We start from the raw sequence: 26039 nt of genomic DNA, 5'->3' as shown, positions 1-26039 counted from the left end.
GAAGGTGAACCAGTTTAATCTAAAGTGTAGCAAATTTATTATATTATAATCTATATGTGGCAAATAGGAAGGGCTTTCCAATTTGGGTATGTATGTGGATCTGAGAGAGTAAGTCTGCCTTTTATGTTAAAACTGGTTTTAGATTTATGACGGTGGCCATAATGTCCATGAAAAGAATGATTTGTGTGGCAACAATTTATATCTAGCCAAGTGTCTGGGGGAATAAGATGTCCCTCAGAATAAATGGATACATACCTCTACTATTGTTTATATTACATTTCTGCACTGTTATCCTTGTGATTAATTATCATATTAATCAATCATTGTCTATAGGCCAGTAGCACTCAACCTTTTGTGGGGCCTTGAGCTGTACCTGACCACTGAATAGCATGCAAGGGCTATAGTCCAAAACTGGCACCACCAGGGTTGGTGGAGGCAGGAGAAAAGTGAGGTTTGATTTTAATATTGTATACGAAATATGTTCAGTATGATCACTTGTTATAAATATAACAATTTCCCCTTTCTTCTGTTATAGTCATTTTACAATTTGATAGAAATCTCTGGATCAGTCTTTCTCAACCTTGGCAATGTGAAGATGTGTGAACCTTAACAATTAGTGATTAGGGAATTCTGGGAGTTGAAGGCCACACTGCTTCAAGCTGCCAAGGTTGAGAAATGCTGGTCCAGAGTGGAAGTTGCACTAGGTTTGCACCTTTGTTACAGGTTGTTTAGAACCCCAGAATCTAGACTGTTTAAAAAATTAAAATAGCTGAAGCCTTTATTTATTTATTTATTTATTTATTTATTTATTTATTTATTTATTTATTTATTTATTTATTTAATTTTTATATTATGACCAATTAAGACATCCTTTAAAACATAAAGATGGAATTGTGCTCATTTTTAAAAATCTTAATAAGGTCCCATGACTTAGTAACAAGGGCTTACACTTGTATTTAGAATTTCTTTCACTAAGAATTGGAGAAAGCTCACCCAGTGCTGTAAAGCTTGTCAATGCAATAGCTGAAAAGCAGTTAACAAGCAACTTCCAAAGTGATTAGAAAAGGACGTACGCAAACTCAGTGTCCTTTGGAAGGTACCAATTGTAGTTTGAGCAAGATTTTTATTTTCTCATCTCCTAGAGTGCTAAACTCACCAGACACCACTGTGTTGCGGTCTCCTCATGACAATTGTATGGAGCACTTGTGGATAATCTCAGGTCCTCTCCTTGTCTGGAGAGGCTTTACAGAGAGTCTATTGGCTCTTCATTCTGGTGTGTTCATTGGGGCCATCTTCAGTTTGCTATTTTTTCCACAACTTTTCAAGTTCCTCACCATCCTGTGGAAAGAAAAAGAAGCCATTCCCCCCCCCAAAAAAAAATCAGTCTGTTGTTTAAGTAGCAACTTTTCTTTCCTAGCCAGGAGCCTGTTCTTCCTAGCCAAATGCAACACTGATAATTTAAAACTAAAAAGAACCTTTCCATAATTTGAAAGAGGAATTGGAAAAAGTTATCTTCTGGGAAAAAAACAAGGAAACAACACAGGGTAGTGTGGTGAGATGATAAAGCAGTTGCCCCAATTAGTAGGCCCGTTCAGTTTACTTTAACAACCTGTGGAGATGGAAGCTTTTATTCTAGATTCTTAATTCATCCAGTTATGTCCTTGTGACCTTGGCAAGGAGTTGAATAAGGTGACTAATGGCTCGCCATATTCTTTGCTTCTGGTGGCTTGCCTGTTGCCTGCCTCTGGGCCTATGGGTCCCCTTCTGCCAACTTCTGTATTCCTTCGGCCTCTAATCTTGGCACTTTGATGCATATGTTCTGAAGGTGGCCACCATGACTTGGGGTGGCAGCAGATGGTAACCCTTCAGGCTTCCACCAGCTATGCGGGTGTTAAGTTGGAAACTTTGCTTTTGATGAAGAGTCAGCAGTGCATATGAAAGAGCTCTTGCTGCAGAAGTATCTTTTAATTAAAAAATTAGCATACTGAAACAGTTGCTAATGTTTATGTGTTTAAAGGCATCTAAAACCAACTATTTTCTTTAGGCTAAAGAATGATTATTTACCAACATTTTGCTCCCCTATTTTTTCTTTTCCCCCAGTGCATTTATTTATAAACATTTTTTTTTCTTTATAGCAGATTGAACTGCTGGATCCCAATCAAAACACTCAAAAATTTATGTGTAATTTTGTGAAGTGGGATAAAAGTAATGTTGACTTCACCTCTCCCCACATAAGCCCTGTGTAGGGAAACAAGGTTGCAATCTGTGTAATACTTAACTGACAACAAATTCAGTGGGAATAACTGTGGTGTAAACTACTATGTAACTGCACATTTGTGTTTCCTATTAGCATGTATCTTTGCTCAACAGGACTAGAATCACAGTATGTTTGGAGCCTTCCCTTCTTTTAAACTTAGTGCTCTCATATATTCTGTTCCATATATATAGCAATTTGTCCTAATTTACATACATTTTTGTACCTTTAATATGGCTCTTGGAAACTGAAAGTACTGTCAAAGCACAAAGACTCCTTTGAAGGGGCTTATGTGGTGTTTCTAGTTGTTTAAAAAAACATGATCTGCATATTTGTCTTTAATGCATTTTTCAGGCATTTGCTGTCATTATTTTGAAAAATAGTAGACAGGTACTACTTTGGCTTTAATATCATTTAAAATGAGCTAGAGGAAACTGGACCCATTTGGACCCATTTGCTTTGCATTTAAAAAAAAAATCAGACGGGTTGTAGCATCTTCATTTAAAAGAATCTGTTATTTTATAATGTGAAAGATGTTTGCCCAAGATTGTGGAGAGTTACTCACAGAAAGAGTAGGCATTAATAGAACAGATGGACAAATTGTTTGTCCTGATGTAAGGAAACTTCCTCTGTCATTATTTTGATACATGCAGCACTATAATAGATAAAGAATCTGTGCCATCCAGATGTTGTAAGTCTGTAGTTACTTTGGTTGTGCATGCTGGGTGGATGGATGGGAATTCAGAGTGCAAAATCTTGGGGGTAGGGGGAGAGCTACAGATTTTCCACTGCTGGAATATGTGTGAAGACACCTAATGATACATGTAAAAATATGTTTTACACTTCTTTGGTAAAGAGTGTATTCATTCATTAAAAAATGAAATAAGGAAAAGATGAGCAATCTACTCAGTTCACTTTTTCTCATTTGCTTTCTCTCACAAGGGCATCTTGTTGGCATCCTATTTTTTTTACAACGTGGCATCAACTGTCACAGAGAAATTGTATCAAACCATAGACTGGCAAACCTACCATAAAGGGTAATTCCATATTTGACAAGAATAGAAGTGTGAGCTACACTCAAGGTTATTCATAGAGATTCTGAAGCAACTAAGAAAAATTATCCTGATATAGTTTATGATCTGTTTGTGAGTGATTCTTGCTTAGACAACATATTCAATTAAAGCTTTGCTGCACAGTAGGTAACTGTAGATAAACAAATATGTGGAATTAAAAGAAGCTTTCTTTTAATTGTAACCATCCCAATAACAATATGCTTATCAAAGGTAATTATTTCATATTGGCTTGGTTATAGCAGTTGTTTTATCCTGAAATGAAAGTTTGCGTTGGGTGCTTTTGATTGGGAAGACGGTCATATCAAATTAGTTCAAATTAGATTTTTGTCTTTAGAAAGGTGATCAAAGCCATGAGCAGTGTTATTAAATTGTGTGTTCTACCCTATAAATGATCCAGCCCTCTTGAGGGTTAAAGAAGTGATTATTCTGTCCTTTATGCTGATGGCTTCACTACCGATTAGCCTAGTGTTGGTTTTTTTGTTTTGTTTAAATGCTTGGCTCCTTATGATCTTTTGTGTATGCAATGATAATATTAATGCAGAGTCGTAAGCCCATTCATTAAGAAATGACTCTAAAATGAGGTTGCTTCGTGTAAATTTGGAGAGCTGCAGATGCTGTGTACAGACGTTTCTTCATGCTATTAGCCTTATGGCTAATAATTTCCAAGTGGCTAAAGCTCTTGTTAGCAAGAGTGCTGGGGTGTTAAGAATGACTCTATAAATAACTTTAAGAAGGGAAGTTGAAGGTGCTTCTTTTTAAAGACTATTGTTAACTAAATATTATTGCCAAACAGATGGAAAGCATTCACCAGCCTGATGTTTTTACTCTAATTATATTATCTCCAGTCCTGTACGGCTCAGTTGAAGAGGTGTATCCAGGGGCCAATTTATAATCATTTAACCAACACCTGTTTGGGGAAAATTGACAGTCAAAGGGCACATTAAAAAAAAATCACATATGTTCTTGTATTTACTACCTCAATGTGAATGTTAGCTAGCTGCAAATAAACTTGGTTGAAAAGACAAAGTCCCTAGAAAAATTGACACATCATTTTTAACCATTTTTATCTATTTTAATTTGGCATGTCTTCCATCCCACATGTCTTGTGGCTAAAGCGGGAATCTACAAATCAGTTGTCTTCTTATGATTTATCCCATCAGTTCCTAGTCCATTTTTAAATTGCCCTTATTTACTATCTTGATGGACATTTCCCAACTTATGACATAACACATGTTTGAAGCATGCTTTTCCCCCTTGGACATGCTTAAATTCTTATTTATATAGGCAGCATTATTACTGAAATATTTCTTAATTCTCTCTCTATATATGTGTGTTTCCACACACGTGTGTGCATTTCTCACCTGTGTATGTATACATATATTGGTTTGAAGATCAGATAAGCCTTTACCACCCTACTAAGTGTGAATACACAAGAGCTGCTCTGTAAGTGAGATGGGCTGTTTACTCAGAAAATACAAGCCCAGGTGAGATTTTGTCAGTCCTTGGTCCTGTTCCACACTATGTTTCACCTCTGAACTAGTCAAACATCCTTAGCCATGTTTTGGCAACAGACTGTAACCAGATCAGAAATCACTTCTTTATTGGCCACACAGAGGCAGTACTGTTAGGGGTACTGTACTTCCTGGAGCAGCGTGATAGGCTCTTCTCTATTGGCTACACAGAGGCAGCACTAGGAGCAGCTTGGTCATGGTAGCCAATCAGGGTTTTGAAAGAAATTAGGGATACAAGATCTGGGCTGCAAAACTCTAATGCAGTATTTACTGCATTTACTATATTTCTTTACTGCCACCTAGTGGTTGAATGGATTTTTGCAGATCATATATATTAACCTTTAGAGATTAATTCTGGGCCGCCAGGTATCAGAGGGAATTCTGTAATCAAATAGCTAGCTCTGGTTTGGGTTATATTCAATCCCTTGGAACTAGTTGAGTGGGTTAATATATTCCTTTTTGGTGTTCCTGCAACACATAACCAACCCCTCTTATTGATCCAATAAAATATGTTGTGGGAGCAGAATCAAGAGAAGGAAGCTAACTGGGTGACCTTTGGTTAGTCACTTTTTCCCCAACTCCAAAACTGGCAGCTGCAGAACAGATCCTTTTGTGTTGTGCATTGATGGCTTCACTGTGTGAACTAGGCAAGTGCAGCACAAAAAGTGTATCCCACAATTAAGCAGGGCAAATGCTCAAAAGAAAAACAATGCTGGCTTACTTGCCAAAATAACTCTAGGTGGTGTTTAAAGATAAAATAACAATTTAAAATAGCAAATATAAACCATCCACTCTGGGAAGCAATAATGCAAACGATACACATCAGCAGGGTTATAAATTGTCTTCATACGGGGATTGTTGATAAAAGCTAGATCTTAATAGCTTTTCTAAATGTCCACATGGTCAGAACCATAAGGACTTTGGGGGTGGGGGGGAATGTTGTTCTAGAGGACAAGAATAGCCTCAGGAAAAGCCCATTTCCAAGGTCCTGCAAGATGGCATTGTTTTGCTCATGTGATTGGAGCATGATGATCCTGCCAGTAGACAGCAAAAACAATCATAGTCCTGCTAGTATCTAGGTCCCAAGATGGGAAGAGGTCTTTAGGGACAGTGTTCCTCAACCTTAGCAACTTTCAGATATATAGACCTCAACTTGCCGAATTCCCAGTCACCATTGCTTAGAATGAAGTTCACACATCTGAAAGTTGCCAAGTTTGAAAAATACTCCTCTAGGAGATAACCAATGCATTGAATTACATCTGAAACCCAACTAGTAGCTAGTACAGCTCATGCAGTAAAGGGATCAGATGAATGAAATGAGATATACCCATGTAAGTACTTGCCTTTTGCATTCAGGACTATTTAAAGCAGGTGTGTGCAACCCCATGGCCCATGGTCTGCCTGTGGCCCTGGATAGCTAGTAATGCAGCCCCACAAGGTTGTAAAGATTGCAGCTATATTATATATTTTATATATAGCCCAAGACAATTCATCTTCACTCAGTTCAGTGCAGGCAAGCCAAAAGGTTGGACACCCATGTTTAAAGCTTCCGCATGGTCTTACAGGGGAGCCCCATGTAAAGCATATTGCATGTAGTAGCTCAAATGAAAGCTATGTAAAGTGCAAATTGACCATGAATAGGTCTTCCCAAATGATAAGCAAGCATAAATGTAGCAGACATATCTGCAAAAAACCTTGGAGGCTTCCACTTGCTCACTGTTTATCTAAGAATGAGTCTGAAGTCTATTCCTCCTCAGCCAGACTCCATTAGATTCCAGGCACTGGGACAGGATTTTGACTAACAAGCATGGTTAGTTCTTGACCATGAATCAGTCCAAGCTGTTCTAGAGACAAGTAAGTTGACAGTTCTCACTGCATCTTGTTTACATTCAGTATAAGAAACTTCAGTGCTGTTTGCTGTGCCTTACAGAACAGTACATGCAACTTTAGTTCTGCTGCGTATGTATGCTGGATCCAAAAACAGGAATAGCAAACATTCGGGGCTTTCATGCATTTTTTTAAAAAATCAGCTACGCTTACGAGATTTGTCAGTGAACTGTTCTTGGTACTGCATAAATTTGCAGATGAAAATAATTTTGAAAGTAAAAAAAACCTTTATTATTTTCATGTCACCTTTTTGTTTTTCAATAATGTAGCCAACCTGTGTGAGATTACAAGGATGGCCATGCCCTTTTCTGCCTGCCATTTTTAATGCCTATAAGTATTTCATTTAAAATAATTAATTGCTTAAAATATGCTTCTGCTAATTATAGATTTTAATTGACACTTACTGATTTTAAATAATCTGTCTACTTGATTTATTTATTAAGTATTGCAGCTATCATATCTTAAAAAAAAGAAATTAATTGATATGTGTATTCCGCCTGTTGGGTCCATCTTAGAGACTTATATTTCTGATCATTAGAGAGGAAATATTAATATTGATAACTGAAAAATTCTGACAGATTGGATTAATTTCAATTCTTCCATTTAGGTTTTGCTTGTAATGGATACTAGGACACAACAGACATATATACTGAAGGTAAGTCATTATTTTTCCTAAATCATTTACTTTGCCAATGGTGACTTGTTTCCCACTGCTTACTGTTTAGTCCAGAAAATCCAGAATGCAGAATGTCATCAGTCAGGTTTGTGGAGTTTGTTTTTTAGCTGTTAATCTTCAGTGGCAAGCTACAGAACTAATAAATGGCTTCTGCTGTTAGCAACACTTATTTCTGCTTTGACCATCAAAGGAAAGGGAATTGTTACAGTCAGTGTCCCATGGCATAGTTTGCATTTTCTTCACTGAAGTATTTAGGTCAGTTCAATAGCGGAAGTAGTAAATATTGATATTAAAGTAATGCTTCACTCTCTCCCAGCACTTGTACTGCTTCGTTTGCCACTATTCATGTTTATGCTGAATGGAAGAGAATAATTCAGGGGCCACTACTGTACTTATTTATTCGGTTTTGTATATAGCTGTTGTTTCCCTTTGTTTCCCTAGCCCACCTTTTTTTGCTTGTGTGATTCAGTTTTGCTAAATTTGAATCTTTCTTAGTATTCCTCACTGTTGGCCATGTTGGCTGAGATTACTACAAGTTGTGGGGACTACAATATCTGGGAGATCACTCCCCATCTATAGGATACTCCACAAAGCTTTCCCCTTCCTGATGCCTTTGCCAAAACCTTGGGGCCTCCACTGCTTTAGAGTTTTCTATTACTATTCATCTAATATTTTTCCACTTGAAGAAGCCTTTGTTTAATTTGCAAATTTGGAAGCTGCATGAAGATGACAAGGCCAGCCACAAACAATGTATGAGATGAGAGAATGACAATCCCGCGTCTCTTTCTCCATTTCCTAATATCATCTAATAAAGCTGAATGAGCACGGTTAGGTCACTAAACAAAGCGGCGGGTTAGCTGGAACATTTGCATAGTAGTAATGCATATTTTTTGTTTTATTGCATTGTTTTATTACATTCCTCCTCTTGACATTGCCAAGAGATGAAGAGAATCAGGGCTGGTTTTTTTTTTCTTTCCCCACCCCCCCCCCCCAGCAATAGCCGGAGGTCATGTGAAAACTAATTGTGACTAATTCAACCACATTTTATTTATCAGGAGTGCTTTTTTCATAAGTTGTTTTTTTTCTTTTTCTATGTGCCATCTTTAAAAATCTATAACACCTTCAGGGAACAAATCACATTACCAGTCTATCTTCCCTTTGACCCAATGGAAATGTATGCATACCCGACTCTTATCAAATTGAAGGTGGGGCAAGACTTGCCTTTTGACTGTGAATGGATTTAACAGTTTGCTTTGATCCTTAAAGCTCAGCCCCTGCCCTCCCTGCCTCTCCCCCCAAGAGATATCTGGGGGGAAAAAAGGTCATAGAGAAATAACTGAGTGTCATTCTGATGACTTGGTTTGTGAGAGATTCTAATGAAAACATTGACCCATGTAATTGATTTTAATGGCAGCTTTGTGCCATCTTCTGTTCTCTGGATGTGCGCCAGATGCCATCAGCAGGGCCTCAGGGGACTGAGGGGCACAGAGCAGCAGATGAGTGGTTTCTCTGAAGCCTGGAGTAACTTGGATAGATTAGTTTGGTTGATAAGCACAGAGCGCAGCACGCTCCAAAGGCAACTGAGGGTACAACTGACCTTTCTGTTCTCTGTCAGGGTCTAAGAAAAAGTAGCGAATGCAGCAGGAAGAGAAAGACCATCATCCCCCGCAGTGTGCCCAACATGGTGGCTTTGCACAAGTACATCATCTCAGAGGAATCGGTCTTCCTTGTGCTGCACCACGCAAAAGGTTAGTCTGTGGATTCAGATGAGCCGTGGGAAGGGGGGAGACGGTAAGAAAGAAGGCCTCTGCTTCTTCAAGGGATACCATCAAGATGCTAGAAGTCTTCTGAACCAAAGTTTTGGGGATTACCTTGAACACTGCGGCAAAGGGTGCTGAGGCATACATGCTCTTTGTTATGTTACATTATTGGTTTTTTTTATATAATTTACATCCCATTAAAGTTCTTGTAGCTCCACTGTTCAGCAGAGCAGCTGCTTTCCCCTTGGGATCTAAAGCTTTCAGGTTAAGCAGACCAAACTCTTCCTTAAGGTGCTTTCTGAGTAAAACAGTGAGGTAAATATTTATCCCCTGCAGCGATAGGCTGATCTGTTTATTCTGTTTGCGAATCCTTTCTGCTTCAAATAACAATTCCATACGATGCTCTTAGAACAAGTGATAACTGTAGAGAAATTGTCTTTAAAAAGGAGCCTTTATCTGGCTGAGAGTCTTGGTTGTTGCTGCAGCGGTCCTGATCCAGATGGTGAAGGATGTTTGTATGGCTTCTGTACGTGTCAGGCAGAAACTCCACTGTTGTCTGTGAATGCATATTGCCAAATCCATAGATCCAGGCTGTACATAAGGGGCAGGAATGGTTTCACTAAGGTGCTGTTTTCTTCAGTGAGACCTATGGGTCACACATTACATTGCAAGCATGTTCAAAGAGTTGGAAATTCTATTGTGGAGCTTCAGACTAACCAAATCAGGTTTCAGTTAACCAGAATCATTTCTCAAGAAAAGGTGAGAAGCTCTCCAGATCTTGCTTGCGCTGAAGTAAACAATATGAATTAAAGAGAGAAACATATTCATTGTCACCGATTCCTTTTTGATGCCCCCACCCCCAATGGATGCTGCTGGTTTATTTTTTTAATAAAACAATTGTTATTTTGTAAGAATAACCTGCCTAGCTGGGCTCAGTGAGAATATTAAGACAAATCCCTTGGCCTAGGCCAGGGGTCGGCAACCTCGGCTCTTTTATGACTCGTGGACTTCAACTCCCAGAATTCCTGAGCCAGCATAGCTGGCTCAGGAATTCTGGGAGTTGAAGTCCACGAGTCATAAAAGAGCCGAGGTTGCCGACCCCTGGCCTAGGCCCTAGGTCATATAAACATGATTTACCTATAGTCAAAAAACCCAAAACATAACATGTTTTTTAACAGACACATGTTAAAAAAATCAACGTGAATGGAGTTAAGCCTACTTTTGGCTAGTAACAGCTTCAGGACTGATCTCCAGTGCTATTTCTAACTTTGGGAACTATGTTTACACGATACAGTTGACTCACGCAAGTAGCCACCTAATGTAAATACAGTGGTGAATTGGTGGCAGATGCTCAGAATCTAACAGGCCTCCAGTTATCTCAGAAGTTTTTGAGAGGCTGCCTTTTATTTTTAAAAATGCCTTTGTTTAACAACCATAGTGGCCCAGTTAGGATGTGCATTGGAACCTGCCTGTTTCTTTAGCATTAGCATGCAGTAAAGTGACGCCTCATGTTACTTATGTCACTGCAACTAAAGCCAATATTTAAATTTTTAAGGTACCATCTTACCATGGTGAGCTTTACCTCCACACTTATTTAAGAATTACCATTTGGAAAAAGTTGTATATAGATAGGAGATGGAGAAGCTCCAGTTACATGTCAAACAACTATAGATTAATTCTTTCTACTTTCATGCATCCCTCAGTCTTCCCACAATTGCCGAATGTATCCGTTCAGTCTAAATATTAAGTTGGATTTCTAGGATCTAAAAGGTTAACAGTGCCATTGAAAATAAGTATCAGTAATGAAAAGTTTTCCTCTTTTTCCAAGCATTAGCGCTGAATCCAGTACAATCTTCCTCCACATTACAGTGTAGTAAATAGTTTGTTAAAGGTGAGAACATTCATAAAGCATCTGTTAGTTTTGTCACAAAGCACTTGGCAAGACATTTTGAAGCTTCACTACTACTTAGTGGCATCAGTGCCAGAAATGGTAAAAACAGATGCTTCAAAGAGAGTCTTGAGGGACATTGAGGGAAGATTTTGATGGAGATCAAACTTAAACTTGAATGGCTGCTGGGAAGTGTCACCTCTTTTTCAGCATAAATGTGTTAAAATTCATATTCATCTGGAACGTGCACAAGAAACTTCAAAATGATGATGTTTCCCGTTAATGAACACTAACTCTATAGCAGGCAATGTTTAGTAGCCCTCCTCCCTGAACCCTAATGGTCATATGTTGCCCTAAGAACAGAAAACAGAGAACTATTCCCTATTTTAATTTTGTCAATGCTGTAACTGATGAGTATTTAAATTCTGAGTCAGGAAGGGTAGCCCAACTTCTTTTTTTTGGTTCCCAGAAGGCACCTCTGTTTATGTCACTTGAACATGGCAGGTCATTTTAACATAAACAGTACAGTAAGTATGTTAAACTTCCACATAGGCTTCACACAGCTGTTCTATCAAAAAGCAGCCACCAATAGTACTACCTTCAAATTTCCTCATAGTCATTAAAAAGTGCTTTGTCATTCCCCTGTTCTTGTAACCTACAGTGCCCCAAAAAGTTTGCTCACTTTCCCAACCCCAGAATAGTTGAAGCAATCGTTGTGCAGAGTTTGCCTCCATCAGAATTTGGCCAGCTTTTGTTTTGGTGTGTCAGGCTTTATGTAACATGGTCTGTGTGCCAATCAGATTTCTGTTTATGTAGTGATGTTGGACATAATGGCACTGGCCTGGGCCATTCCATGTTTTTATCAATAATTTGGATGAAAGAGTTGGGATGCTTAGAAAGTTTGAAGATGACATAAGATTGGGAGGGATAGCTAATACTTTAGATCAGGTGTTGGCAAACGTTTTGTAAAGAGCCAGCTCCTGCCCCATCTCTGTAGATACAACTGGCTGGTCTTTAGGCATAGCACCATTGGATGGTTCAGGACCACCATCTGATTGGCTGCTGCTGTTTCCCAGAATGCTACACCTCTACTCCTTGGGCCTGCTCATCACCTTGGCAGTTGAGACCGAGGCTCAACCCTGGCAATTAGTTGCCCACCAATTCATCCACCCACCCACCCACCCATCTTACTCATGGGTTGGAATATCCCATACTTTGCATACCTGGGACCTCATGTATTATCACAAAACAACACTAGATTAAGATCCAGGGTTTGGAGGATGAAAGTGCCAAAAAGCATCAGCCTCTGTTATTCATTTGTAAATAGAAATCAAATTGGTAATCTTCACAGATGGGTTGTGATGCTGAAATTAAATAAAGGAAACGGAGAACCACATGTTAAGAAGCATGCCTCAAATTGATTCTTGGTAGAAATCTTATTATAAAGGAATACAAATATTTGAAAGGTAAGGTTGCAGACTTATGGAAACTTCTTTGAATCAATTGATTTTCCCCTCTCCAAATATGGGTAATTTTACATGATAATGGATGGCCAATAATCAGATACATTGGCAAATGCATTTACTACTTAATCTTAGCTACAGCAGTATAAGATGAAAAAGATTATTAGTCTGTCATTTGTAAAGACTTAATGATATACCGAGATGGAAATATTGCTCCTCTGTGACCTAAATTGGACATTTGGAAAAAAAATAACATTGTTGATTCCCGCTTTCAACTTGCACAATGATTAAAAAAGATTTCTTGCCATATTTGCATTTCATTGCTATTCTGTGCACACATACATGAAAGAATAGTTAAATTTAAATGATTATTGAAATGATTATTCGTGGTTTACATCAGCGGTCCCCAACCTTTCCAGCTCTGTGTAATGACGGTGGCGGCAGTGGAGGGGGCGGGGAGAGAGGAAATGGTTTTGCTTGTGTGCCACTTGCACAACTGCAGCTTTGCGGGCTCATGCACTCACCCACTGCTTGCATGGCCTGGTTCCCAATGGGCCAAGGACTGGCACTGAGCCACAGACTGGGGACCCTTGGTTTACATCAAGGTATGTACCATATACTAGTGAAGGTTTCTTTTATTTAAAAGGTTAATGTTTGCAAATAGTTGTATGAGCACCTTCTCAAACTTTGGAGGGTGCTGGTAAAATAATGGCAAGGTTTCAGAAAGCATCTCAAACCTGGAGCTTAGAAATATACACACATACACATATACATGGGCAATACATACACATATTTGTGCTTTCTAGTCAGTGTTGACTCCTGGCAACTGTCTGGTTTAGTCCCTGCAGTTTTTCTGGCAGCATTTTCAGAAGTGGTTTGCTAAAGCCTTCTTTCTAGAGCTGAGAGAGAGAGAGAGTGACTCACCCAAGGTCACCCAGCTGACTTCATGCCTAGGGTGGGGTTAATATTCATGTTCTAGTGCAGGGGTGTCAAACTTGCAACGTCACGTGACATGTCGCAATGCATCACAACTTTTTTCCCATTGCCGGCAATGGGGTGGGCGCAGTTTTGGGCATGACGCATTTGGCCCATAGGCCAGCAGTTTGACACCCCTAATCTAGTGGTTTCTAGCCTGTTACCTTAACCACTACAGCAAAGTGATACTCAGTAGAAATACATTTATAATGATAATAATGTATCAAGCACAATCACTTTATGGGACTAAACATACTTCCCTTACCTCCAGGAACTTAAAACCTAATTTTAGGTTGGGTGGGACAGTAAAAAAGATTGCTATTTTAAAAAGGGAGTATGGAAAGAAAAGGCCAGAATAAACAACAGCTGGATAAAAACAGATGTAATTACAAGTAGAACTTTGTTATCTACTGGTGTAAGTCTCATAGCTCAGTTGTAAACAAATTTTACATTCTGATGGCCCTAGCTTTAAGCCCTAGCATTTCCAATGAAAAGCTTTAACATTTCCAGTTAAAAACTAGCAGGTAATAAGAAAAATCTGTTCTACAAAGCTAGCGAGCCAAAGCCAGCTGTAATAGATAATATTGAACTACATGACAATTAAGGCAATTTTAAGGCTCTTTTATTATTGTACCATAAGAATTCCAGAAGAGCTGGGTTTTAAAGACAACCGCCACCATTTTAGGCTCATTCTGTATGTAAAAGCAGAGTGCTACATTTTGTGGACTTTAGGTCTTATCCAGTCAGCTTTTCTTATGTCTTAGTGCTTAAAATCTATCTGATAAATATGTGTGACTGCATCTGTGAGCTGAAAGAAGTTCAGATGAAATGGAGTTCATGTCTAATTTAATGCTTTTAGCCATTTTTTTTAAATCCCATTTATATCCCGCCCTTCTCCGAAGACTCAGGGCGGCTTACAATCTAAAGCACAATGTGCTTAGCAATAGCCTTCATTCTATGTATATGCCTGCTTATTAGGGCTTTCGCCCCCCCCAGTGGCATTTTTACAAAGTCAGCTTATTGCCCCCAACAATCTGGGTCCTCATTTTACCTACCTCGAAAGGATGGAAGGCTGAGTCAACCTTGAGCCTGGTGGGACTCGAACCTGCACTAATTGCAGGCAGCTGGTGTTACTTAAGGAGGCATTAGCCCACTGCTCCACCAAGGCTCTTATTTTTATGGGTTTTTTTAAGTTTTGTATGCTGCCCAGGATGCATTGGAGTTGGGTGGCCAATACATTTAAATACATGTCACATTTTTAATTTCAGTAATTTATGAGAAAAAAGGAAGGCTCCCATTGGCTTCCATTTTGAGTTCAAGCTCATAGTTTACTTAAAATATATGGTAGATCTAAACTGAGGCGATAGTCAGCTGATCTATGGCCTCAGGATATTGACAGGTATTTGCAGCAATGTGATTGATAAACTATATTTAGTGATCTTTATTGGTTATGGATGTTCTTCCTGCCATGGAGTGTATATATGAATGTGATACAGAGATGAGGGGATTGAAACTGGAGAATGGAGGATTGTTCTTCTTTTTTATGATTGGGGGAGGGCTAGAGAGAGAAAAAGCAGCAAGATCCCCACAAAATTGTTATTTTTATGGGTCAGCCATCCAGTCACCCAGATGTTCAGACTGGATTTGGCATTTTTATCTACCTATCCAGTCCTTCCCAGGAGCCTGAGATAGGGAGATGTGGTTTGATGGTGTTAAAGGTATCACTGCAGGATGTAAGCTGTTCCAAGTAAAGCTGCCTTTTGGAATTAACCATGGTGATTTTGTCAATGCTAATGATGTTCAAGTGGTGTTCCAGATGTTTTGAGGTTGCACCCAAAGCATCTATTACTATCGGTACTATCTTTTTTGCCATAGTCATTCTATGTCTATTTGCAGGGTTTCTATTTTGTGATTTTCTCCATTTTTTTTCTCTTCTACTGTGCTACCTCCAGGTACTGCCACATCCACTGTCCGGACCTTTTTGTCTTGTCAACAGTTGTTATGTCTGGGGTGTTATGTGGTAGATGCTTGTTTTTTTTAAATTTTAAAATCTAAGATCATTTTACCTTCTTCATTTTCTATTACTTTATTATTACTATGTACACAAGAATGAAATCACAGCTGCCTAATCTTTATTTTATTTATTTATTTGGTTATATTTATATACCGCCCTATTCCCTGAGGACTCAGGGCGGTTAGCAGATGTTGGCCTTCATGTGTTGAGTTCTTCGTAAGATTTTAGGAGATTGTAATTGATCATCATAATATATATATTGGATGGACATTTTGTCAAGTTGGCAGTTTTTCTAAGTGCCCAGATTTTCTAAGATCTTGATTTGGGTATTCTGAATACTTTTCAAGCTGGTAGATGTGAAATGCATACTTTGTGTTACTTCCTGGCTTTTTTCCTGAGGTTCTTCTGTTACTTTCATTGTAAACCATTTAGAATGTTTAAATATCACTGCTGTTGCAAATGATGGATGGTATAAAAATGCAGAAATATCAGATTAATGCTATTGTAATGCTAGCACCTAATTGCATTCTGTTAGTGGATAAGAGTGGATACCATCTTCCACCAGTGTTAATACTTCTTACATATAATTGCACCATCTGCCATAGTTAGGCATTAATGAAATGCAACTAACTTTGGTTACTTTCTTCTTTCTTACAGGAGGCAAACTTTGGTCTTACATTAGTAAATTCTTGAACAGGAGCTGCGAAGAAAGCTTTGAAGCCCCTAAATCCAGAAAATCCAGCTGTACCAAAATACATTTGCGTCAGGCAAGTCCTAGTCCTCAGGATATCAGCAGTAGCCTTGGCTCCAGAAGAAGTAATGGGGACAATGTATTAAAGGTTTTACCACTGCCGAACAGTCTCACGCCAAGTTTTCAAGACAGTAGTAGTAACCAAGAAGAAGATCAGGAAAGTTCTCCTAAATGGATTGACTCCGGATCTAGTTCAGAAGAGGAATGTACCACAAGTTATCTAACATTATGCAATGAATACAGTCAAGAAAAAATTGACCCTGGTTCATTAAATGAGGAATCTGTCCTGAAACCAGATGATAATGTTCTCATTACCAATGAGCAAAGAGGCCTCAAAGTGCAAGATGAAGCTGCCTCTGGGAACTTGGAATCTGCGTTCACGTGTCAGGAAATGAAAGAGTTTGCTGACGATGTGGATCCAGAAGCTGCCAGTCCTACTATGATCTCAGAATCATTAAATAAATCCAAGAACAGCCCCATGGAACTTTTCAGAATTGATAGCAAAGATAGCACCAGTGACCTTCTGGGGATTGATTTTGGAGATAAACTTCATAGCTTAAAATCAGAATCTTTCAAACCGTTTTTTCCTACATTAGACCAGGATAAGAGCCTAGAAGCCATTGAAAACAGGTTAGGATTTGCATCTCAGGATACTATCAGCAGGGGTTCTAATGACTCTGTGCCTGTGATATCATTTAAGGATGTAGCCTTGGATGAGGTCGGTAGTATTGATGAAGGAAGACCTGACCTTTTGGTCAACTTGCCAGGCATTATGGAGCAAACGAAAGAGGCTTCAGTGGATAGACCAACAAAACCGATGGTACAGAATGGAGACATCTTGGAAAGTAAACTTTTGGAAACTCCTGATGTCTTGCAATTGAATAACAGTGCAGAACAAAGCAGAGTGCTTGAGCAGAAGGTAGAGCATCTGAGGGAAGAAAAATCACAAGGACTACGCAAAGACAATCAGGAAGCAGTTAGGGCATTCCATACAGCTGATACTGACTCAGTTGGTTTTGGGAACAGGGTGGCCTTTCAAGGACTTGCAGAAGCATCATCATCATTAGATATTTTCAGCATAAAGGACAATGTTAGGGTTGCTGGTGCACAAGGAGAAGTTACGGAAGACAGCTTAGATGAAGCTGTGTTGCTGTTTTCTGATCCTACTGAAGAAAACTGTCAAGAGGGAACAGTTCCCTCTTTGCCCCACAAAGCAGAAAGCCAAGAGTTGGGTGTGAGGAGCAGAGGAGAGAATGAAATACATCATTTTTTTCAGGACTTGGATGAGAGATTAGCACTAACCTCCAGATTTTGCCTCCCTGAAGGCTGTGTTCAAAGATGGGCAGCTGAAATGGTTGTAGCCCTGGATGCCTTGCATCGAGAAGGAATTGTGTGCCGCGATTTGAACCCAAACAACATCTTATTGAATGATCGAGGTCAGGAACTTTTGCAAATGCATTTCTTTTTATTCGCTGTTGCTCCCAATTAACGGAGAAGGCGTTTTATCTTGTAATTAGTATCTTCATTTCCTGTCTAGAGCTTCATTATCAGTGCAGCAAATTCACCCCCAGTAATAGCTTCTAGTACTTAATGATGCCATTATTCTTAATGATACTGTTTTTAGCTACAAAAGGAGTAATTACAGTTCACTTCTGCATAAAATGGAAGGGAAAAATGTTTTGATTTCTCCTGTCGTTTTGTTTTTAGGACACATTCAGCTAACGTATTTTAGCAGGTGGAGTGAGGTTGAAGATTCCTGTGACAACGATGCCATAGAGAGAATGTACTGTGCTCCAGGTTAGAGCAATAACCTCAAATGGTTCACTTGGAAAACAGATTAGCAGCTTTCATTTTCTCATGGAACTATCATCCCATTCCACCCTTTTTCTGTTTCTTGGGAATACAGGCTGTTCAGTATCTGCTAACATCTTTATATGCTATTTTGCAATATGATATATTAAACATATGAAGAATGGTTGTAGGAATTGGGTATGTCTAGTTTAATAAAAAGGACTACATGATAGCAGTGTTCCAATATCTCAGGGGCTGCCACAAGGAAGAGAGAGTCAATCTATTATCCAAAGCACCTGAAAGCAGGACAAGAAGCAATGGATGGAAACTAACTAACCAACCTAGAACTAAGGAGAAATTTCCTGACAGTTAGAACAATTAATCAGTGGAACGAGTTGCCCCCAGAAGTTGTGAATGCTGTAGTACTGGAATTTTTTAAGAAAAAAATTGGACAACCATTTGTCTGAAATGGTATAGGGTTTACTGCTTGAGCAGCAGGTTGGACTAGAAGATCTCCAAGGTCCCTTCCCAACTCTGTTATTCTGAATTCTCCAGCCAGCCATGCCAGTGGGGTAATTCTGGGAGTTGAAGTCTTGAATTCTTAAAGTTGCTAAGGTTGAGAAACACTGGTTTAGAAGAATTCACAAATAAATAATAAAGTTAGATGTAATAGTTATGCCTAAATATTTATGAAATCTGCTTAAGTATACAGAGTTTTTGAAACTTTTTATTGTTAAAATGAAGAAGGGTTTGTTATCATAGTTTGTAGAGGTTTTCCTTTGCAGGTACATATTATGGCATCTTCCCCAGGAAAATATTCAGTAAATTTTAATCTAACTGTGGCTATACATCTACTATGAATATAAATATTGAATGGACAAATAAAATGGGTGTCCCAGCAAGTGATGCATAGGTAGCATATTTTAATCAGCTTTAATGTTAGTGACAGCAATTAGGTTTTATATTAAGTAAAAGTGTCTGACCAGAACTGATTACAAGAAAGAGTAGATAAGGTATCCCTCAGATTGAATGTGATTCCTGGAAACTATATGTTTCAAAAAGCATACTAGTTTAATCTATAGCCCTATGATTCCTTTGTGGTCACCCAATCCAAATATGATTTAGATCCAATTCTCTTGTTTTTGAGTTTAGTTAAGGCCACTGAGATCTGCCACTTGCTTTGACTCAACAGAGTGAATTAGTTATATAGTGATTTCACTTCTAAAGATTTCAGAAGAAATGAGGTGCAACAGATTAGCCTGGACCAAACCCAGGATAAACAGAATATAACTATAAATTATTTGGGCTTCAAAGGACTAGTGCAGTTTCTTAAAGTATTTTTATTTATGGTGATATTATGGAGGAAATCCCTGTGGTATCAAAGTCCTATTTTTGATTAAGATTCTTAATCTGTCTCTTGCATTGTACTGTTTTAGATTGTAGAAGGCAGGAAGAATCTCATACAGCTAACTGTACCTCAGTACAAAAAGCTGTCTTTTCATAGAATACTACATGAAAGGTAGATTTTTTCTTTGCATAGAGAAACTTTTTATTCCTAAAATGTCCTCAAAGCCCTGATTTTACTGAGAATAAAACTTTTTCCTGGAAGGGGTACAAGTGCCCAGTTGTGGAATAGTCTATAATATTCTGTCTGCAGCCAAACCTACCATCGGAAGCTTCTTGACTGATAACAAGTCTTTGAAGAGTCAAATGGGGTGTTTTATTTGCTGTATCATAATGTTTGAATGCTTGTTTCTGAGAACTTTTGTGAGTAAGATCTATGAACTATTCTCTATAATTTTAATAATTACTTCAAGTAAGAATATTTTTAGAGGTCATTTTAAGACCATTGTCCCCAAATCTTTGCTGAATAATTTTGCTGATTTTTCTCTTATTGGCTTCTTGTTCACTTCCAAGCCCAGGACAAAATAATCTTGAGTCTTGATAGACTGAAGGACTACTTTCTTTTGTTGAGAATTCATCACTAATTGGGTGATCTAGATCAGGATGTAGGCCTTTGCTTCCCTGGGAGGCTTAATTGATTTAACAAAACTTTCTGGTAAAATTTTATTAAGCAAAATTAATGAATAAGTAAAATTCAGTTGCTTTTATTTTTTATCAAATTGTTTGAATTCTGCTGTAAAACTGAGTCGATGCACACTTCTCAGTTCATTTGCAGATTGGAATATTTCAGTTATTCAGATTTTTAAATTATATACATTTGCAATGCAGTACTTTATTTAAATATCTATAAAATGTAATTATATCTCATTAGGCATTTTAATAAATGTTATATATATAATTAAAAGTATGCCTGAATACATGAAAAATACACATGACCAGGAGGATGTTGAACCATCCATCTTAATTTTCTTGTCCGTGTTGTCTAATTAGTAGAAATTGATGTTAATTTGTTGTTTCTTATTTTGCTGCTTATCTTTTTTTAAAAAAAACTTTATTAACTGTATATGTTTTTGGGTGAGTGAGGCCACTGAATTCTTAGTTTTGTAAAAGTAAGGTAATTTGTCTAAGATTAAAATTATCCAATAGAAATAAATCAATACTGCAGCAATTAAGATTCCGAGTACCTTAAAATCCCATAAATTAAAGACGTCAGACCGAGGAAGTATGTAATTTCATTTCTCTCTTAGAGGTCTGTTGAAATAGCCAAGTTTTGACTGCTTTCCTAAATCCCAATAAAGTTGCTATGAATTGACTCTCCAGGGGAATGCTATTTTAGAGATGGAGATGGAGACAATGATGAGGGAATATTCATTATTTTAAGTAATATTTATTATTTTAAATATTACAGTGTATAGATATACACCTTAATATAGATATACAGTATATAACTTAAAATTAATTGTGAGAAAATACTCTGTCACTTTCTAGATAGTCACAAATGTCAGAAGAAATCTGGATATGTTATTGTATACTTAGATTTAGTAGATTTTACAACAAATCCTATTTTTAATGTGGTATTTTGGAATTTTCACCACATGCTATAGAAGACATAATCAACAAACCTTCTACTTGCAATATTGGACAAAGTGAAAATGATGTGGAATAGGGACACAAGCCTGTGACTTTCATATGTTGTTGAATTACAACTTCCAGCTGCCCCACTCAACATGATCTGTGATGAGGATACTGAGAGTTGATACTGAGAGCAAACATTTAGAGACAAGTTCCTCACTTTCTGATGTAGGATCAAGAGCTATTAAACAAGGTGTTCTTCTCTCTTCTATCAGCCAAAGCTTTGTAAATCTGTATATTTCACCTGATGGACTTTGAAATAATAAGGAAAAAAGACTAATAATGCTTACTCTGATTATTCATAGTTGTGGCACAAGATACAGCCCTGTATCTATTGCTGACCTCACTTCCATGGCATAGTCTAATAGTGATGTCTCTCCATAGATTCTCTTGAAAAGGCAGAATCCTGTGCTGGATTAGAGAACTATTATTTGAATTCTTGACAAGGAATGTAGTATAATAATACTTTATGACCAGAATCACTTGTTGGGTTACGTGACTATAGAAATCAAACGTCGTTTTCCTGACACCAATGCAGGGATTTGCTATTCCTTTTTGAATTTTCAGGCTAGTTTTCTATAGCCCAGCAACTTCAGGTGCTAGTCAAGTCAGACCCTGTTCAGTGTTAACAGCCAAGGTTGGCTTGGTGCTGTCACCGGATCAACACCCCCCAGGTGTGATAGGAATAAGAAAATATATATTCATTTTCTTACATTAAATGTACAGGAATGTTTGTCACCTTGCTTATTTTTTCCATCACAAACAACCATTGTCCAAAATATGAATGGGAAAACATAAGCTTTACTCTAAAAGAGATGGGCATATTTTAGAGTTTCTGGAGTTAATTGCAGTTATGCACCCAAATGTCATATAAGTAGCAAAACAGTATGAATGATCATGCTGGGAAATTGGGGAGTGATTCTTTTCCAGCTTTCCCCAACCTGGTATTCCTCAGCGTACCTGAAGATCAGCAATTAGGGCAAGATTGGATTATTTCAAGTCAAAAAAAGAGATCATGAAGCCAGTAAGGTCACAAAAAAAAAGAATGATGCTTCTGTTATTTTTTCATTTGTATCAAGCAGGGAACTTTTCTACTGGAACCAAGTATTGTTTTGCAAAGACACACAGTGTTCCATGATACATTGATTAGAATATAGGAAAAAAGGCCAGATCTATATGCTTCTCTTATCACTGTCAAGACTATGCAGAATGGAAAGGTTGTTAGGAAAGACCTTGCCCCTAGTAATACTAACACAAAATATACCAACCCAGTTGTAACCCTCTTCACAACAACTGCTTTTGTTTTTGATAAACGATTAGATAGAAAAGTACCAGTAATTTTTCACGATTTTAAATGAATCTTTTTCATTCAAAAGACCTTTTGAATCTTTTAAAAAGACTAGACATTTACAAAGCACAGCTTGATTTGTTCCTTTTAGATACAGTATAGGCAGTCCTCGACTTAATGATCACAATTGAGCCCAAAGTTTCTGTTGCTAAGCGAGACAGTTCTTAAGTAGGTTTTGCCCCACCTTATGACTTTTTCTTGCCACGGTTGTTAAGTAAAACACTGTACAGTTGTTAAGTGAATCTGGCTTCCCCATTGACTTGGTCAGAAGGTCGCAAAAGGGGATCACATCAACCTGGGTCATTGCAACTGTTTTGAACATGAACCAGTTGCCAAGGATCTAAATTTTGATCATGTGACCATGGGGATGTTGCAATGGTCATAAGTGTGAAAACGGTCATAAGTCAGTTTTTCAGGACTGTTGTAACTTTGAACGATCACTAAATGAATGATTATAAGTTGAGGACTATCTGTAGTTAAAATGGACACTGTGTCAAGATAAGGTGTATCTTCCATTATCACATGTGGCTCCTCCACATGTCATCTTAAGAACATTCAAAACACTTGGCCAAAGATTACTGGAGACAGAAATATTAAAAGGAAAGAGATCTTGCTTTAGTATAACAAAAGTCTTAAAAGACAGGCAAATACCTGAGAAAAGCATCTTTTTCCTTAGTGGGCAGTGTTTTTTTCTCCATACAAATCTATGTGTTGGAGTATAATGCTTAGATGCTCTGTCTTATCATGTCCCTAATGCTATTTTTTTTAAATGACACTCTGAAGAAAGCATGTTGTTTTTCTAATTGCAGAGGGAAAACTAATATAATCTTGTTGTACTCCAATTCATTTTAAATATATATTCTAAAAATACACCTTTGGAAGATCATCTTCTGGCAAATAGAACAAATTCTCCCCTTGTCAGAATAGAGCCACATGCTGCTCAGAATATTCTTAAGATGATTTGAATTTGAAGAGCACCCCATTTAGTCTTTTCTGACCCTGCTATTCTCCACTTGTAAATTGCCACCTCCAACGGATGTTGACATTTGTATTTCTGAAATTCTGTCTGGTGATAAGAGTAGGAGCAATTAAAAATGGAACAGGTTGCACGGAAAGAATTAAACCCCTGAAGCTGAAAGCTAGTGCTTGGATTAGAAAACCTCCATCATGACCACCACCATACATTTGTCCTAAAATATCTACTTTGGTTTTGAAGGAATTTTTTTGCCAAGGGAGAGTTCTCAAAGTTGGCCAGTAGGTGGCAACCTACCATTAACTGTTGTCTATAATCAGACTCAGCTAGGAGTTTTGTATAATATGAGAGAACTATAGATAAAGAAGAAGCTGTGTTATAATTAATTATAATTGTACTCAACTGCTTTTTCAGCAGTGCAAGTTGCCGAGTATTTTAGTATTAAACTGATGCAAATCGGATTTTTCCAGGCTTGCTTTAGAAATTGTTAGTTTAAAAGAAAAGTTCCCAGAACTCCTGATGAAGAGATAATGTTCTTGTGATAGAAAATTGTCTGTGTTTGAATGAAATGTAAAGAAAAAAGGTCCTTGGGCTCTCAAAGAATCCAACCAAGTTCTGGGAGAATCTAAAGGTTTTGTGGGATATAGTTTGAAAATACAAATGACTGTCATGCTATTTCCAAAACATAATGCTCTTACCCACCCAAAGGTCAGAATTCATGAATTCAGAGAACGATGATCATAATTATTAAAATCCTTAATAATAATAAATAAAAAAGTTTGTACAATATAATAAAAGCAAAACACATCTGTTCCAATGAAGCCGAATGTCTAAGGAGAAATGTATAAATACAGTTGGGTGAATATGTTAAGAAGGCAAGTTGTTAAAACATGGAGTCTCATGCTGCTCTTACTTCTTGGTGCTGAGAGTTTTCTTATTCTTTGCAGTAGTGGTCAAAAATATGGAGTAGAAAGCAGGAAGAATGAAGTGTAGAAGAGGCTGCCATTTTCTTCCATTAGTAATCAAATGCACAAAGGAGATGAGGAAAAAGAAAGGCAGAAGCTTTAGTTAGGCCCAAATAATTAGAGATGGATGCCACTGGAGGTTGTAGACTGTAGAAAAATAACTACTTCCAGAAATGTAAAATTGGGAAGCACATCTTTTGCACATGGACATTTTAATTCCCAAGTACTTCAAGTAGAGCTAGGAAAGATAACTGCTATCTGAAAGTTAGAGTCATGGCTATAGATGGATAGATGCTCTGATTTGCTATAAGCACTTCCTAAATAGCAAACTTCTTACCAGTTCACAATATTTCTTAGCCCATTAGATGTCCAAATTGCTCAATGTCCCTTCATGTCATTAAAAACATTTTCTTTTTTTTTAAAAAAATAACGTAGACAAATCTTAGGGTAAAGATTAAAAGTAAGGTTATTCCCAACTCATAATGCAAATGTTTCGCTTCTGTTGAAACATCCTTTTGCTCCTAGCATCCCCTGGGAATCTTATCACATATTTGTGCTAAAAAAACATTAACCACCTGCCCTGTGCTTTGTAATATCAGCAACCAACCTTTTTATCTTTTGGTTAATGTGCCTTGGTATTTTGAAGGGGAGGAGGGGGAGCAGGGATAGCAGAGGGAAAAATTCCAGTAACAGATTTGATTTGCAGGGACAAAAATTTTGAGCAAATGCCAAACTAGCAGGGGGGCCATTATTCTGTCTAAAAATAAGTTTGAAAAAGAAACATACAGACACAAACCTTTTAAATCAACATGTTTTGGTCTAATTGAGGAGAAAACAAGAAAGATTCAGTTTGAAATTCAAATGATCACCTTCTGTTATGGACATTTTTTCCCTTGCCAAATTTATGATCTTAGATTTTAAAGAATTACTGCCGCTGAAATGAGGAAAATGTAAGTTATATACGGTAGTTCACAATCTGAAATGTATAAAGTAGGTATTAAAGAGAATGTGTAAAAATTAGCCATAACGTTTTTTAAACTGCAGAAGGTAAGAATCGCATAAGGAATATGAATTGATTAATAGAATAATTTCATTCATTGTTTACTGTCATCAATGTATGAATGTACAACATTATGCAAAATTCCATGCTGTCTATTCAAAGATTAAACTACTTGGTGCTCTATAAAGGTTTTCAACTATAACTTCCACCATACCATGCTATTGGTCATGGAAGCTTTATGTGGAAGATATCAGTTATGCATCTCTGGTTTATTCTGATTGGCAAAACAGTCCAAGGTTTCAAGCCTTTTGTATTTGCCACCTAATCCTTTTAGATTAGGATTGCCAATGTAATCATTTCACATTGCATGATACCTGAAATTTCAATTTCACGAATTAACAGTGAGTCTTCCAATTTCATTATCAAACATCTCCAGTTCTAGCTGATTTTTCCGACCTGCCCCTGCCATTTGACTGAAAAAAATGTGAATATCTGCAGTTTGCTTCCACAAATGCACAGTGGTGGAATAGTTTTTTCAGATCAGGTAATTCCGCCCCCCCCCCAAAAAAAAATATGCTTATAAACTGATCCATCTTGCCAATATCAGTCTCTGGCCCTCTGAAAGCTCTTGAAGAACATTTTGATAAAAATATTTAAGACTTGTTATTGTTGAG

The 26039-nt window shown here is 37.6% G+C and overlaps 1 protein-coding gene across 2 annotated transcripts in view; it reads left to right on the top strand.

The window, feature by feature from the left end:
- Positions 1-26039, top strand: part of RPS6KC1 (ribosomal protein S6 kinase C1) — a 100441-nt gene that overhangs the window by 56537 nt on the left and 17865 nt on the right. The window contains exons 10-13 of one of the 2 annotated variants that reach the window (XM_081323474.1): positions 7333-7380; positions 9017-9149; positions 16159-17688; positions 17960-18049. In XM_081323474.1, the coding sequence (XP_081179600.1) occupies positions 7333-7380; positions 9017-9149; positions 16159-17688; positions 17960-18049 (1801 nt within the window). The remainder of the gene's footprint in view (positions 1-7332; positions 7381-9016; positions 9150-16158; positions 17689-17959; positions 18050-26039) is intronic. The other variant, XM_081323475.1, reaches the window with a different exon arrangement.

This window comes from Vipera berus (genome assembly GCF_964194415.1).
Source record: "Vipera berus genome assembly, chromosome: 1".
In the NCBI taxonomy this organism is placed as follows: domain Eukaryota; kingdom Metazoa; phylum Chordata; class Lepidosauria; order Squamata; family Viperidae; genus Vipera; species Vipera berus.
This window is presented reverse-complemented; position numbering and strand designations above follow the sequence as displayed.